The following is a 15,598-nucleotide window of genomic DNA, read 5'->3' as shown; positions in this document are numbered from 1 at the left end:
TGCGTGCACAGGGTGGGGTAGGGTCTCCATTTTTACTAGGACGCCTGCAACAGCTGTCCCTTGGCATGTCAACGGGAGCGTCAGTCTTCCTACAGGGGTCAGAAGTGAACTGAGGCGGCAGTGTGCAGTGTCCAGAAAGGCTTATCCTCTCTGTCTCTGACCAGACCAAGATCTGCACCCCAACCATGGCGGATCAGTACCAGTACAACGCCAATGAGGAGAAGATTGTGAAGGATAGCCATACCAAAGAGATTGATTTAATTAACCGAGACCCCAAGCAGATCAATGAGGACGTGGTGAAGGTTTGTGCAGCATGGAAACAACAACCTGTCATAGAAAGGTTTAAAAGAGTAGCCCTTGTCTTTGCATGTATGAGAATGTGGAGAAATGACATAATGTGATGTAGGGAACAAAGATATGAGAACAGGTTATTGTGCTGCCTTAAAAATCCCGAAATAGACCAAGAGCTATTCCTGTTGCTTATTTTGGGAATGGGTTAGAGGAGTTTGAAACTGATACACTGTGCCACCATGTTTTACTGATGTTACTGGGTATGCTTTAATTGTAGCTCTGTAACCAAGACAAAATATGTTTTTACAGACAAGACCAAATATACTTTAATATACTCTTTAATATACTCCTTGACACTGGAGGGTAAATGTAAACATGGTCAATAAGGATGGTTAATCGCTAGTTATGAGTTGAGCATGTTTACTGAGCCCATGACTCAGTTTGTAACGATTTACAGACCTGCTCCTCTGTTGTCAGAAACAAATGAGAACACACTTACAAATGATTGCACATTTGTTAACTGTAAACTCACCTTGGAATTAATTTTACAGTTGACTGAGGACACGCATTTGAAATCAATGCAAGCATTTTCTGGTGGAATTTCAAATCAATTTACTTTTCATTAATGGCTCATTAATGTGTATTAAAACACTTCCCCTAATTAGTCTAATCTCATTTTGGGAATCCAAATTACCAGCAATGAACCACTTAGGTATTTGTCTACTTATTCTAATAAACTCTTTGATAGTAAACAATCCTCCAAAATGTGAACTAGGCCCAGACTGTTCAGAAAAAAAATAAATCAGCTGTTTATGTCCAACCATTCATTCAGAGGATGATCTTGGCAAGCTTTCTCTACAGGAAACACACTTGTTACTTCACACACTGAGTCTAGTCAATGGTCTGGAAGCTGAGAAAAGGCTTTAGATGTGCAGCGAGTCTGCCTGTTGAAGTATGATTACTGACAAGCTGTTTTTGCTGTGATGAATGTGATGTGATGTGAATGTGATGGCCAAGTTTTCCAAAAGACTAGGTGACATATAATGAAAGTCAAACGCAGATTGGACCGTTGTGGCATTGCACTCATGAATTTTACATGAGCCTCACTTTGATTTATGAGAAATGTGTTTGAGCAGAGCATCTTGACTGATCAGGGTGCAGCATTAAACGCCACTCTACAACTGTGCCTTTCCGAAAGTGCATGAAATGGACAGATAATTAGTTTCTCTACATAAATTTGATCCAAATATTCAGCTTTCAAAAGCAGAAACTTCACTTATCATGGACACATGCATATAACTTGTAGAGGGATAAAAGCTGCATGCCTGGAGGGATATGTACTAATGACAGCCTCTTCAAAATGTCTTACTAGGTGGAGTTTGAGGATGTCATTGCTGAGCCTGATGGTACACACAGTCTGGATGGGGTGTGGAAGCTCAGCTACACCACCTTCACCGTGTCCAAATACTGGTGCTACCGCGTCTTGTCTGCTGTCTTCGGTATCCCTGTCGCTCTGCTCTGGGGCTTCCTGTTTGCCTGCATCTCCTTCTGCCACATCTGGGCTGTGGTTCCCTGCATCAAGAGCTGCCTGATTGAGTCGCAGTGTATCAGCCGCATTTACTCCCTCTGCATTCAGACCTTCTGCGATCCCTTCTTCGAAGCCCTGGGCAAGATTTTCAGCAGTGTGCGTGTGGCACTACGCAAAGAAGTCTAAGAACTTACAAAGTAGAGTTTAAAGTATGATCGGATAAAGTGTGGTATGTTTTTATACACCAGAAAATCAGCCCTGGCATTTTGCTTTCTTCCCGACACTCCTCCTCTTTCCATTATAACACGCTGTTCCCCACCCTCTAACCTCAGAGATCTGAGGCCTGACATACCCAGTGTGCATTTTGCAACCAGAAGGGCTGTGACAGCTGCTGCAGGAAACATGGTTCTCTGACAGCTCTGGCACTTGTAGATGCTTCTCACTTAGGAAAAGAAGGGCTGGCTGTCGTGAGGAGGATCAGACAGTTTGCATTTATTTGATTAAAAAAAAATCTCAACCAACGGCTACTCATTTACAGAAAAAGGAAGGAAATGCCCAACACTGCTCCACCTGTGGATGATCCTTCTGTGGGCATAACATTTCTTTTATAACACTTGTTTTTTATTTTTCTGGTATTGATTTACCTCCATGTTGTACACCAAATACTTTAAGAGAATGAAAGTTATGATAGAAAACAACAACATGGTGTTATATTGTCAGTTTTCTTTACATGCTTTGAATTGCTTTCTGATATATTTTGCATTGACACTTCCAAAATATCAAACATCTGGAAGGGCAGGGACAGTCTTGCAAATAACTTATTTTGTGTGTTGTGAATGGAATACTAATTTTTTTTGTGTGAATGTTTCAGTCGGGTATGGATATGTGTTCATTAACTACTGACAGAACAAGAAAATATGCTTTGTTTGATTTGTTGATTCAGTCTTTTGCTATATTATTTAGATTGAGAAGTACAATACCTTTATTACTACTGAGTAACTTACTAAAAGGCAATTTGTACATTAAATGTTATGAAAATGTTGCACCACTGGAGCAGTGTATGATAGGAAGTTAATCAAAAGCATGCATTCTGTGTTTTCAGAGGTTTATCAGAAACTATTTGTTCCGAACATGTGAGTCAGTGTTATTTTTAAAACCCACCAGTCATCCTGGAACCACTGACCGTGAAGTGTGACCCACTAGAGGATGCCATTGTGCATCTTTCATGTGTTTCTCCCTGTGTCTGAGACCCATTCTTGATGATTCAGTGTCACCACACCCTTCTTTGTTTATGATCCTGGTGTTTTTCATTTTGTTTGCCCCACAGTTAGTATATATGCTGCTAGTAAATATCATACTCTGGAAAAGCATCACTGTGGTAAAAAAATTCTAACACATTTACTGAAATCAGATGTTTATAAAAAAAAATAACATAAAGGCTTGTCTCCCTCATTTCCGCACATCCATAGCTAGACCCTTCTTGTTGTTCATTTTGAGTTGTATTATGACCGCACGCAACATATTTTCTTAAGATAAATGGTACATGTATACATAATTTTTCATGGTTTTTTTTGGAAGTCTTTACATTGGTATCAGTTGGGTGATTTATTTTATCTTATCAATACTAATTGAATAATGACAGCTGAAAAGCTGATAATGATACTTCTGAATAAGGTGAACTCAGATAAGTTCTCCATAAAAACTTATTTCATTTCTATTCTCTTTTTTTTGCATTGCTTTATGAAATATAGGTACTACGCAAAGACTGTTAAGCTCTCAAATTACTTGTCTTTAAGCATGTTGGACATATGGCTGCTGTCAGATGTTAGGTCAGGAATGAACAGCGATGCAGATTCTGATACAGGAGCTGATTCAATACATACATTTAGGAAATGGGAAATGAAAGGTACAGGTGCAGAATTCAGAAAGTAATTTGGTTCTTATGCCATCTGATAAATACGATGGTCCAGAGGTAGGAGGTGACAGCTGGGCCTGGAGTATCCAGAGAATACAGGTAAGTAGGTAAACAATACAACAAAACAATAACTCATAAACGTATATAGACCGACCAGGAAGGTGAGTCTATGATAAGGTGGAGTCTGAGCCTGGCCCAGATAGCTGACAGAGAGGTGGAATCTGGCGGATGTATACCCAGATGCACTTCTTTATTTAAGCAGAGAGGAGAGTATTTTTCAAACTATTTCTTTTAAACTTAACAAATAACATAACTTCCCAAACCTTTTACCAACAACCGTCGGCCATATGCTTCTCTTATCAGCTGTCAATCATCCCCAAAAAATAAAATCAGTGCTTCCGTCAAAAAAAGAGATCAGTTGCTATTAGTTATCTGTTTCCTCTTGTTGTATTTTTTTAATTAAGAGAAAATAAATTGCAGGCAAGATAGAAAGGTAAATCAAAGAGAATATATCATGATAAAATAATTTTAAAATAAAATAATTTTTCTTGAACACATATGTTTTTGGGTGTCTGAAATCCCTTCCGACTCATGTGAGCCTTTGGGATTTGCAGAGGAATTTTCTCAGTATTTCCATCAAACTCTACATCAGATTATGTTGCATTTGGTACACCTTGGCAGTAGGAAGTTGAAACTCTTTTGCTCTTGCGTTTTGCTTTGCTATTAACATAAAATAATATCATTTGTTATAAAGTTCAGCTAAGAATTAAGTTAGCATATAATGCCCTATCTGTACTTGATGGTTGATATCCTGACAAAGATATCTGACTTCTAACTAGCATTCTTTAATTTTTTACCAAAAAAACTGTATTTTTTTAAAAGTGTATTTAGATATTCAAATTTCCCATTTATCTGGAATGCACCATCAGTACAGCACCAGTAACAGCTGTTAAAAATACTGGCCATATGTAATGGTGTCATTAACCAGCCAGGAGCTCTGCGGTGCATATTTTAACAGCCTGGGCTGTCCAATGTCCAACTGCAGACAAGGGATTTATAAGTATTTGAGAATAAAATTGCCAGTCAAGTAAATTCTATCAGTTTAGTGTGTGGTCAGAGCTCTCGGGCCATTTGCTGTATGCTGTCTTTTACTACAATAACCTGCTCTAAAGGTTATTGAATACTTCTCAGCAGACTCTTTGGCTAAGAGGGCAATGGAGCTATGCACTGATTCCACTCCACGCCCTAAAAGAGTACGTTTAAATAAATGTGTGACTAATTGGAAGAAGAAGAAGTTGCTGGAAGATGGAATAATTTGTCTCCTTTAAAGCCCCTGTCTGACAATAAAAGATTCTAGCAGACTTTGGACTTGTGGTGAACTTTTCTACTGTGCATACAGGCACAAGTTGACCCTCATCACCTCCTTCACATCTTGGCAACAGTGAGTTGAGGTATGTTTGGACACAGAGTTTTATGAAAAGAATAGATAACAGCTGCTCTGTTTCAACATGACACTCACAGTCTCTCAACATTAACATCACTAAAAATTGTGTGGACCTGTACATACGGTGCCTTCCAGATGGTCCAAAATGTCCCAGAACTCGAAGCATTTGGTTGGCATAAAACAAAAATGCCCCTGATGAGACATGAGACACTTTATAAAAGCTGTTTCCAAGCTGTTATACTTGCCAAAGGGGAAACTCAAAATTTAGTTGAATAGTACACAAATGTTCGCACCCCAGTGTAAAGGCAGAAAGTTTTCCCTAAATCTACAACTTTTAATAACAGTAAATTTGTGAAAGTTGATCAAAATGGATATTTGCATTTGCAAGTGTCATTAAAATGCAGTTGAATATTCTCACAACAACTAGCCTGTTCGAGACATATGGGATCACCAGTGAGTGATGGCTGTATTTTCTGATGCTACTGTCTTTTGGTGCTGTATGAATGCATGGCTGTGTGTGTGTGAAACACATTGTGAAGCACCTTGTAAAAACCTTTACTTGGTTACAAAGGTGCCATATAAATGTGGCTCACATACCATTTTACTTTAATTGGGATGCAGCCTCAGTTGTAACAAACCTCCTGGCCCATGAGCTATATTTGTTAATTCCTGTAGTCGCCACAGTTTCCTTGGGCTGAGCAGGATGTTTGAAATTTGAATGTGCTGCAGACTAAAATTGCTTCAACCCAAAACTTTCCTCAGGACAGAGGATGCCTTCAGTCTGCTCAGAAGGCAAAAGGAGCTCCAGAGAGAGTGAGCCGAGTGTAAATAATAACGTCATCTGCACATGTTGTTGCTTTAATTCTTTATTTGTTTTGGAATCATTTAACAAATCTTTATCAGTGACAGCCATGACATCTCACGTCTAACAGTAACAGTTACATGAGTGCAATTATGTAGCAAAGTGAACAACAAGGTACACAGTATTTATATCAGAACAATTCCATTATTACACAGATAAATAGAATCCATAAGCTTTGCTGGTGACAAAATCTAAATCAATGGTGTGGTTGACAATACGTCAAAATTCTTCAGATACTCATCTTTTCATACTTTTTCTGTACAAAGACATATATCTGTACATCTGACTCAAGAAATGTGTTGGGACAAAAATAACATACAAAAAGATATATTTAATTCCTCAAGTTTGTTCATGACTCTCATATTTTTTTAAAAGAACAACAGGTCACCCTTAAATCATAATTTTCTATATTACTGTTGAGTTTCTAACGTGAACTGAAATAAAAGCTTTGTGATTTTTGTCGATTCCCTCCTTTTGGGCTTTAACAGCAAACATTGTGGTGAGAGGTATTTGAAGAAATCGAACTGCTGAAGAAATTTATGGGCGACAGCATGTAGTGAAAGGCTGCGTGGGTGGCTTAAGAGAGGGAAAAGGTGGGGGCAGGTGCTTATGTACTGGATGTCTGTGTGATGCTCCTCTGACTGCTAGTGCTCTTAATGACAAAGGTGGAGGAGTTGCTCTTGTGACTGGAGTCAAAGTCACGCTCGCAGCGGCACTGGGAGGACTTTAGGTAGCGAGCAGAACAACACAGGAAGTTCTGCCTCAGGTCGTGGAAGAGATGCCCAGCAAAGCACATGTAGATCCAAGGGTTGCAGCAGCTGTTGAGGCTCGCCAGTAGCATGGAGATAATGAAGGGCATGGCTGTGTGGGGGGAGAAATAGGGAGAAGTTACTGTTGTAGATGACAAAAATGAAATATGTATTTTCACTGGATTATCTAGGGCTTGATTTGTTCTTTTATTCCAACACATAAAGATGTTGGTGGCTGGCTGAAAGTGTATTGCCAGCCAATCTTTTCGTCTATACTGGCAAAAAAAACATCACAAATGCTATCAAAAATATGTTTTACCAAATCTTTCAATGAATACTGGCACCTAGGTTGTTTGTTCATACCCTTTAATACCAGCCATAACAGCTTTGTATAAAGTACCAACCCAACCAGCAGCAGATGGGATATTTTACTCATGTCGCTCAGAGTTGGTGGGGCATTTATGGCCTTCATGGGGCATAAGATTTAAACTGATATATGACTGACCAGCTATTTTTTTGTTTGTTTGTTCAATAAGACAGTAACACTTTACTGAAACTCTTTACTAACAACACTTTCTGAGTTGGGTTTAGGCAAAAACGTTACTTGGTTAGAGTTAGAAAACGATCATGGTTACGGCTACAAAACTATCTTTAGTTTTGTCACACAACTGTTCATTGTCAGCATTTTCACACATTTCACATAGTTTCATACTTTCTTAGTTGGTGCAAGCACATTTCATCTAACTTGTGATCATTTACAACAACAAACCCTTTTAGGAGTTATGATTAACCCTAACCCGACCCTATCTACTCCAACGCCAATCCCTTTTGATGAGCTCCTACAACTTTAGTTCAACTTCAATATTTTCTTTTTATCATTCTTTATTTATCATTATAAAAGTAGACGTATGTAGGCCTGATCTTACTCTGACTCTCAGAACTAATCCCTTATACAAACTCCCACACCCACATCTCATCAGAGCTCTTGTAAAAGCAGACTATTTAACTTGTCACTGCAGGGAAAGTGGAATTATCGGCGGCTCAGTTCCATTAAGTATCTCAGTGAGCTGTGACAATGAAGAGTACAGCTGTCTCTACTGCACCTGAGCTCGTCTGCTGTGCAAAAAGGTCTATTAATCACCTTTTTAGCTTTGCAAGTGCTGTTGTTATGCTATAGCAATGCATTTACATGAATCAGTTAGTCCATTTTAATCCAGACAGCGTCTCTTCAGACAAATAGCAGACAAGATGACTAATCATATTAACTTTCACCTGCAGTCTAGTCTGTCAATAAAGCTTATAAACAGGTGTGTTTGTCAAAATGTCAAAAATTTGAAAGGTTATGGGACAGTTCTGAGTTGGTTCTCTTTTGTGAATGTGGTATAATGACAGCAATAACTCCTTTGTGTCTCCTTATAAGTGTGAACATGTTATAGTTTTGCTATGCCGCATTTGTGACAGTTTAATATAATCTAAAAAGTAAACAAGCTACAACTTCTAAAGGAAAACATGTAACGTTTTTTTGGAGCCCTGAAAATGCAGCGATTTGAACATTTTTGCGCATGTATGGCAGTTTCACAAAATGTAAAACATGGGCATGTTAGGATTCTAAAGAGCTGACACTGTCATATAACTATCAAATAACCCGGGATGGGCTTACTTACCCATTTTGGGTAACATCAGTCCTACTACAAGCAAATATAACTGGGGAGCATGTTCTTTAGGTCCCATTATGTGCTATACAAAGCATGGGAATATGACAAAGGGAACATATGAGTATAAGATATAGTTAGGAAATGTTAGCACGCTCGTGTGGTGAAAATAAGGTAAATATATACCAAAATAACTAGTATGTATTTACGACTAGTTCAGAGCACAAGTGTGTCAGAATTTAGCTTCAGACAACTGATGGACTCATATTGTTTCCTTTCAATTGTTTGCTTTATTCTATCCAAGCAGAATGAGCTCAGATTGCATGTTCCAATCATAAAGGTCGAACCATGTAATTGTGGCTGGAGGCTTTCTTTCAGTTGCTGACATCACAGGCTGTATTAAGAGGTAAAACAGATCGGGCCAGCAGCATGACACTCGCTTGAATTTGCTAAATCTCATGGTTCCCTGAGAAAGGTTACAGTTTCACGCAACAAGCAGGCTAATAATGATTATGTAAAACAAAGTGATTTCATCAAACACTTTTATCATTGGGATCTGAGAAGTGCAAAGGTTTGTTTCACAACGTTACGCCATGCATTACATTGAGGATCTTGAAGTGGCATGCTGGATGACATTTACACTGTGAACTCCACCTGACATTTGGCAAATGAGTCTAGAATCATGTAATTGGTTTGTATCCTGTATTTAACCCTTTCTTAGTGGTTACTAATCTCTTTCTCAGTCTTCCAGAGCCCATGCTATTCTCATTGTGTCTGTCCCAGAGATGTAATAAAAACTGCAGCGTAAATTATCCCTGAGAGGGCATGAAAATAACACATACGACTGAGAAGAACTGTCTTTAAAGGGTCAGATTATGCAACTGAACATGAGTTCGGGAGTGAGAAAGCCATTTAGTTTTTCCTATTTTACAGTGTCGTAGGTTTAATAATCTACTTTTGATCCGCTGACTCTGAAACGCAAGACAGACAGTGCAAAAGACCAAATGGTCATTATCAGGGATTTATTATCTAAGCAGATGAGAGCAGAGCCTGGACCTAATTTGAATAATAGGGGGCACTATCATGAATGAGCTTTTGCTGAATTGACTCATGGTGTCTTTCATGAGAGGATCATAGATCACACAGCAAATGAAAAGACAGACTAATCATCCCCCGGGTGGTACATCTGTATGGCTGTCAGAGCTGATACTGGTCAGCCCAAAAGGCTCCTGAGCAATTCATTTAACGCCGATTCTTGTTCCCTAATGATAAACAAGCCAACAGCAGAAACCTTATTTGGATTCTGGCATCAAATTATATCTATAGCTAAAATTGCTTTTGAGTTTTAATTGATCTTATTCCTTGTAAAGATGCTACATGAGAAGTGCCCTTTCTGAAAATAAATTGAACACTGGACATTGAGCCCGTCATGCACTGAGTGTGAGACAACTTGCACCGGCACCAGACTCAGCAGGAAGACGTTTGCGTTCACAATTTTTTTCCGGGAGTTTCTGTGTCTAACCTTGTCTGTTTAACCTTCATCTGTTTTTGTCTGCTACATAATGACATTTGTCTGGCTGCTAAATGTGAAATCACAGATGCCACCGATGTCCCTCTAACAAACCTTAGAGGGAATGGAGAATTTTGCGGTCTTGTGACATTTTCAGAAATCGTGTTGATAAGTCTAATGAGGTGCTAAAAACTGTAAACTTCCTCTCTGTGACCGTTCTGGCTCTGTTGTATTCTCATGTAATGAAGGAGACATCTCATGCATTTGGGAGGAACTTTGAGAAATTGTGTAATTTAGCTTTTTGTTTACATGTTGAAAATTACATAGTTAGCTGATGAATACTTCTCACGAGGAAAGTATGTGCTTTGGACCGCTCGGTTTTTGTTAAAGATGTAGTTTATTTTCTTTATGACACTTAGATGAAAAGATCGATATTACTGTAATATTTGTACTGGAAATATGAAGCTGCAGCCAGGATCTGGCATATTATGGCTGAAAAGAGCCTATTTGCTCTTTCTACAAGAGCAAATGAGTGACAAAACGTAAACACTATCTTCAGTATAGATACTGGTAACAGTACTAATTATAATAGGGTTGTGGGTGTCCATAATGCAAGAATTAATCCATAACGCACAAGTTCCATGGGGTTGACCTATTGGTTTGGTTTAAAACTTATTAGAAAATATAGGTGTCCCTGTTTCAGGCAGCTGAGGTAAAGAAATTAAAAAGGAGCATCGTGACTAGTGATAAATTACAATAATGGTGCACTAAATTGGCCTGTTGCTGGCTGTTTATTTTGTGCGGACCAGCTCTCATTACATGAGGGATAGAATAATATATAGCCCTTAACTGCAGTGTCTACCTATACAATGTAGGTGAGGGAACCAAAATCTAGAACACTATACAGTTTAATTGAGTTATAATCACATTTTTTAATATCTTCAGCCATGTGCGAGATAAATAACACTGATATATTGTCATGTAGCATGTATTTTGGCATACCTAGTTCATTTGAGCATAAAGAAATGCATTTTGCTCCTCAGTTTATACAAATCTAATCAATTCACCACCTTAGTGACGACCTTTAATGAATACGTAAACCTATAGTTTTTGACATGCAATAAAACTCCTCTGATACCATATGCCCCTGATAAGTTTGAATTCAAAATCAGTAGTTTTATTTATGAATACATATTTTTCATGTTCTTACTAATTTCAGGGAGTTTTTAATCACTCATGGGGTGAGTCTTCTATTTATTCATTTAATCAGTTGAACTTATATTTGTGCTATGACATTCCATTTTATTGCTGGAAAGTAGAGAAAAAATCCTTAAAAATAAACCAACAAGACACAACATACCTTGCTTTACCTCCTTTTGGGGTATCTGAAAAACTAAAACCCCATTTGAGGATTTGTGTCTATAATAACTGTGCATCTCCCACTTTTGAAATTGAAATCCAGATTCTGCTGCTTGAGCAAAGTAAGACATTTTTTATTGATTTAAACTGTGTAAAAGTTTTATTTTCAAAATGAGGCCAACTTTGTTGTTTTACAAGGATCCCAGAGTATTTATTTAGTAAGGTAACAGAAGGTGTTTCCAAGAAATCCCAAGTTACTGGCTCCAGGCAAAAAACCGATAAAGAAAGAAAGACAAAAATCAATGAATATATTCAGAAAAGGCCAGGCAAGCCATTCTTCCCTCTATCAGTTTGATAAAAAAGCTTGTCATAATAAGAAAAGTTGGTATTCAGCACCGGCTTTCTCATTAACAGAAACACATTCAAAGCATCTGTTTGCTTTAACCTGCTAAAATCATGCATACAGTTGCTGATTATCCCTAAAACTTTTTTTTTGTCTGCAAGTTACCTGTTATAAAAATAAATAACCAAAAATAACAAATAATTCAACCTAACTGCAGGATCCTCTCTAACTTCTGATTTTCTACCATTTCTTCAGTTTGTACAGTTCTTCAGAGAACTTCTTTGGTCCATTTGCTTGACAACCGAAATCCAAAACAAATGACTTAAACCATCAACTTGATAAATCAAACTTTGGCTCAAATGCATTATTTATTAACTGAATGTAAAACCTGCATAATTCATGTTTTGTTTATGTAAATTTGTCCTTCTTTTTAATCACATTTTTGCAGTGTAGAGATTTTTCCTCTTGAATGATTTTTTATTTTCTGAGCTGTCTGTTCTGGGCTCAGTTTCTGTCTCTAATTGACACTTTATCTGCACACACAGACGACACTCTTATTTGTACACAAACACTGGCACATGTCACTGCCAAGCCTGCCATTTATGTGTGCTGTTCACGTTCAGATATCATTCTCCTGCCTGCACTGATGCAGCCTCTGCAATAGGGAATGAATTAATCACTTTCTTTTCCATTCACATGCTGAGGTTGTTGATCATCTCTGGCCACTGTTACTCAATATCGCAGTGATGTGTAGTGTTGGAGCCAATTACTATTTCATCAAGCAATGAGCCTCTGCTTATAATACATCTACATAGCTTCTGGCAGTACAGTGTAAATTGTTGTTGTGAACAATGCCGTTTGAGGTGGATGATTTACACAAACCCCAAAATCAGGGGAGAAGGCCAGCATTCCAAGAAATGTTTAGTCTTCCCTCAAGAAGAAAGCTCTTGAGATTATTATTGTCTTATTCTTCTAAATATGTGTGGTTTATTTGATCTAGTCTTCCAGAAGGGGTTCTATTTTTTATTCTAGTTTTACAAAGTACCACTGAGTGAAAACTTCAATAAACATCATGCATGAAATGAAAGCAGACCAAAATGAGTCTTTCAAATATTGCAGGTACACGGTGGCACATAAAACCTTTTGCGGGTGTGGCCGCAGCCTATCCGTGACCATGCAGTGGAGAGCTGCTTAGTCGCTTGTTGTGGTTAAATGTCAACGTTCCCTACGGGCACCAAAGCTGATGGACACGCGGTGGCGCACACTAATTTGATTAATGATTAACCGTTAGTGGATCTCTGCAAGCGCGAGGAGGGTCAGAAGGAAGTTGGAAAATTCCGTGTGCACTTTTTGCTTCTTTTTTTCTTTAAAAACCCAATTATTTTCTTCATTGTGTATTATATGCGGCTGGAGGAATTTTAGCTACATTTGTTAAAGGAACAAAATAGTCTGTCACTTTGGATAGCACTGATCATGCATTCCAAATAGGTCTACTTAGATGACTTTATCCTTGTATTATATCTGGATATTTTCTGTTGAAACTACGAAAAGACACATTCACAATGGTCCAATAAATGGGTGGAAGTTCTCCTGTTTATTGAGTCACCTGAGCTATACAAAATCAGTGCCTGAAATATCTGATTATGCGAGATGATGGAACAGTTGGTTCAGCCTCTAAAAGGAAATTTTTGTTTCCTTAATTAGCCTCAACTCACCACAAACTGCGTGAGCAAAGAGCGCTGATGCGCACAGACAGAAGGATGAGCAGTTGAAAAATGATCATTTCCAGTGTCTGGGATATGTGTGAGTGGGGGATGATGGATTCTGTGTTGGTGTCTCCAAATGTCCCAGATGGATAAGATAACATGTGGCTTACATCAGCCTTGGCGCACTGTCGCGCACAATTTATGATAAACTTAAACCTACCCTCACGGGGTGCTGCTGGATCCCATGCAGACCACATCTGGACAGAGAAAAAGGGGGTCCAACAGACGATATACGCCACGACGATCACAAAAGTCATTTTCACTGTGGTTATCTTCGCCTTGGAGATGAGCTTCACGCTGCTCACGCGGGCCAGCGTGTTGCTTTTGGAGGTTTTGGGTGTCAGGCTTATACATTGCTCCCGTCTGGTTTTCAACTTAAAGTTTTGCCATATTTTGAAGCTAATCAGTCCGTAACAGATGCTCAGAATGGCAACTGGAATAATATAGATGGTGAGGCTGATCCATGTAATGTAAGCTTTGGCTCCCCAAGGTTTCACAAAGTCGCCCCAGCAGTCGTAGACTCCTGAGCCAACCTCTCTGAGGGAAAAGATGAAGATCTGCGGGAGACTGAAGAGTAGGCTAAGGATCCAAGAAAATATGACATAATAACGGTCTTTTCTCCTGTGCAGAGAACGGAGAGGTTGACAAATTGCCAAACACCGGTCTACGGACATTAAAACTAACATGTAAGTGGAGGCGAACATCCCAACGACCTGCAAGTATTTCACCAACCTGCATAAAATGTCCGGTCCATAGAAGCGAAACGTGATGTCCCAGATAAGTTGAGGGAGAACTTGAAATATAGCCACAACAAGATCGGCGATGCTCAGGTGCTTCATGAAGTAATACATACGAGACTGGCTGTGTTTGGTGGTGTGGATGGCCAGCAGGACGCACAGGTTGCCCGCAAGCGCCAGAAACAGTACCAGGGCGAGCACAGTCACCTCCACCTTCGCAACCTCTTCATTCCGCTTCAGAGGATTCGTCTGATTCAAACCACCGGTTCCGTTGAAGAGACTTGAGTTCCTCCAGGATTCGTTGAGTTGCCAGATGTCACTTTCATTTGAAATACTTTCCATTGCCGCAGTCTCGTCCTCTGCAGATTAGTCAGGGTTGTGCAGTCGTGCAATGGTTCAGTCACCTGGAGGGTCTTAAGTGCCAAAGTCTTTTTAGCCTCCTCAGAAGTGACAAGACGCATATATGACCAGGCTCAATCTCATCAGTTGATAAAAGAAGAGATTCACGTTGTCTTGGACGTCACCCATGCTGTATAAAAGCAGATGATGTGAGAGGTACAAATGTTTCTACTTATCTAAACAATAGAAACATTTGAGAAAAATAAATGGACAAGTTGCAGATGAATATAGCATGGATCTACAAGACAATACCACACCACAATAATCAAAGATAATTCCAAAAAATCAAAATCATGGCGTCTCAAAAAAACCCGAAAGGTTGTGATCTACAGAATAAGCAAATTTGCTTTCAAAGACTAATCGAAATGTTACAAATGACTGAGGAAAAAAAAAATCTGCAGAAACTGAAAGGTCCACCATCATCTCTAGTTCGAGTCGGAATGGCCAGCAACAGAACGCATGAGCCCCTATTATAAAGTCCCCAGTTCTGTCATAACAGTAAAAAGCCTTAAACGTCACCACCACTAGGTGGCCATGGGCACTATTCATCAACATCACTGCTCAGTTTTGCATTTCGAAGCACCGAGCGTCCTCAGAGCGTGAACCCCAGATCTACCCTAAACCAAGGACTTTATTCTATAAACAGCCAGTCTCGTCTAAGAAGATTCTAGTGGTCAGATTTGATTTAGTGAAAAATGATAAAGTTTATTCTAAAGCTGGGATGACATGAAATACAGGGCTAGATGCATTCACAGTGGATAGAAGATGATATTTTCATATCGTTCCCAAGTCTGAGGAGAGACAAAATGTTTGTTAACCTGCTGGACGCTTGAGGTCTCCAACAAAAAGTATGTTGCAGAGGTTTGAAAGTATAAATGATCAGAAAATGCTCAAATTTTCATTTAGGATATGGAGACAACTGTGAGGCTGAATGTGAGACCATATGTTAATCGAACGATTTGACATGATCAGGCAGTCCCCTTTGAAGCTGACATGGTTGCAAATCAATGTCAAATCCAATTTATCTATAAAGCACCAATTAA

At 39.0% G+C, this 15,598-nt stretch overlaps 2 protein-coding genes across 2 annotated transcripts; one reads left to right on the top strand and one right to left on the bottom strand.

The window, feature by feature from the left end:
• cav3 (caveolin 3) lies at window positions 1-2,920 on the top strand. The gene is made up of 2 exons (XM_072382220.1): window positions 1-302; window positions 1,664-2,920. Exons 1-2 carry the CDS (start codon window positions 186-188, stop codon window positions 2,003-2,005), a joined length of 459 nt encoding a protein of 152 aa, XP_072238321.1. The 5' UTR covers window positions 1-185; the 3' UTR covers window positions 2,006-2,920.
• Window positions 2,921-6,064: 3,144 nt separating this feature from the next.
• oxtra (oxytocin receptor a) lies at window positions 6,065-14,915 on the bottom strand. Its single transcript, XM_072383155.1, has 2 exons — window positions 13,580-14,915; window positions 6,065-6,901 (listed from the first exon to the last, which is right to left on the bottom strand). The coding sequence occupies exons 1-2, from the start codon at window positions 14,496-14,498 to the stop codon at window positions 6,648-6,650; spliced, it is 1,173 nt and encodes a 390-aa protein (XP_072239256.1). The 5' UTR covers window positions 14,499-14,915; the 3' UTR covers window positions 6,065-6,647.
• Window positions 14,916-15,598: the final 683 nt, after the last annotated feature.

The sequence above is a fragment of the Leuresthes tenuis genome, unplaced genomic scaffold (assembly GCF_036924035.1).
Source record: "Leuresthes tenuis unplaced genomic scaffold, fLeuTen1.0.hap1 SCAF_3, whole genome shotgun sequence".
In the NCBI taxonomy this organism is placed as follows: Eukaryota; Metazoa; Chordata; class Actinopteri; order Atheriniformes; family Atherinopsidae; genus Leuresthes; species Leuresthes tenuis.
The sequence above is the reverse complement of the archived record's forward strand: the minus strand, read 5'-3'. Positions and strand labels throughout refer to the sequence as shown.

What these genes read in the sequence shown, in the direction of transcription:
- cav3 (XM_072382220.1), top strand. Translation starts at nt 186, where the DNA reads ATGGCGGATCAGTACCAGTACAACGCCAATGAGGAGAAGATTGTGAAG. An exon ending in TCAATGAGGACGTGGTGAAG is followed by an intron (nt 303 to 1,663) that starts GTTTGTGCAGCA and finishes ATGTCTTACTAG; the next exon opens with GTGGAGTTTGAGGATGTCAT.
- oxtra (XM_072383155.1), bottom strand. Translation starts at nt 14,498, where the DNA reads ATGGAAAGTATTTCAAATGAAAGTGACATCTGGCAACTCAACGAATCC. An exon ending in TCCAGCAGCACCCCGTGAGG is followed by an intron (nt 6,902 to 13,579) that starts GTAGGTTTAAGT and finishes CCCCCCACACAG; the next exon opens with CCATGCCCTTCATTATCTCC.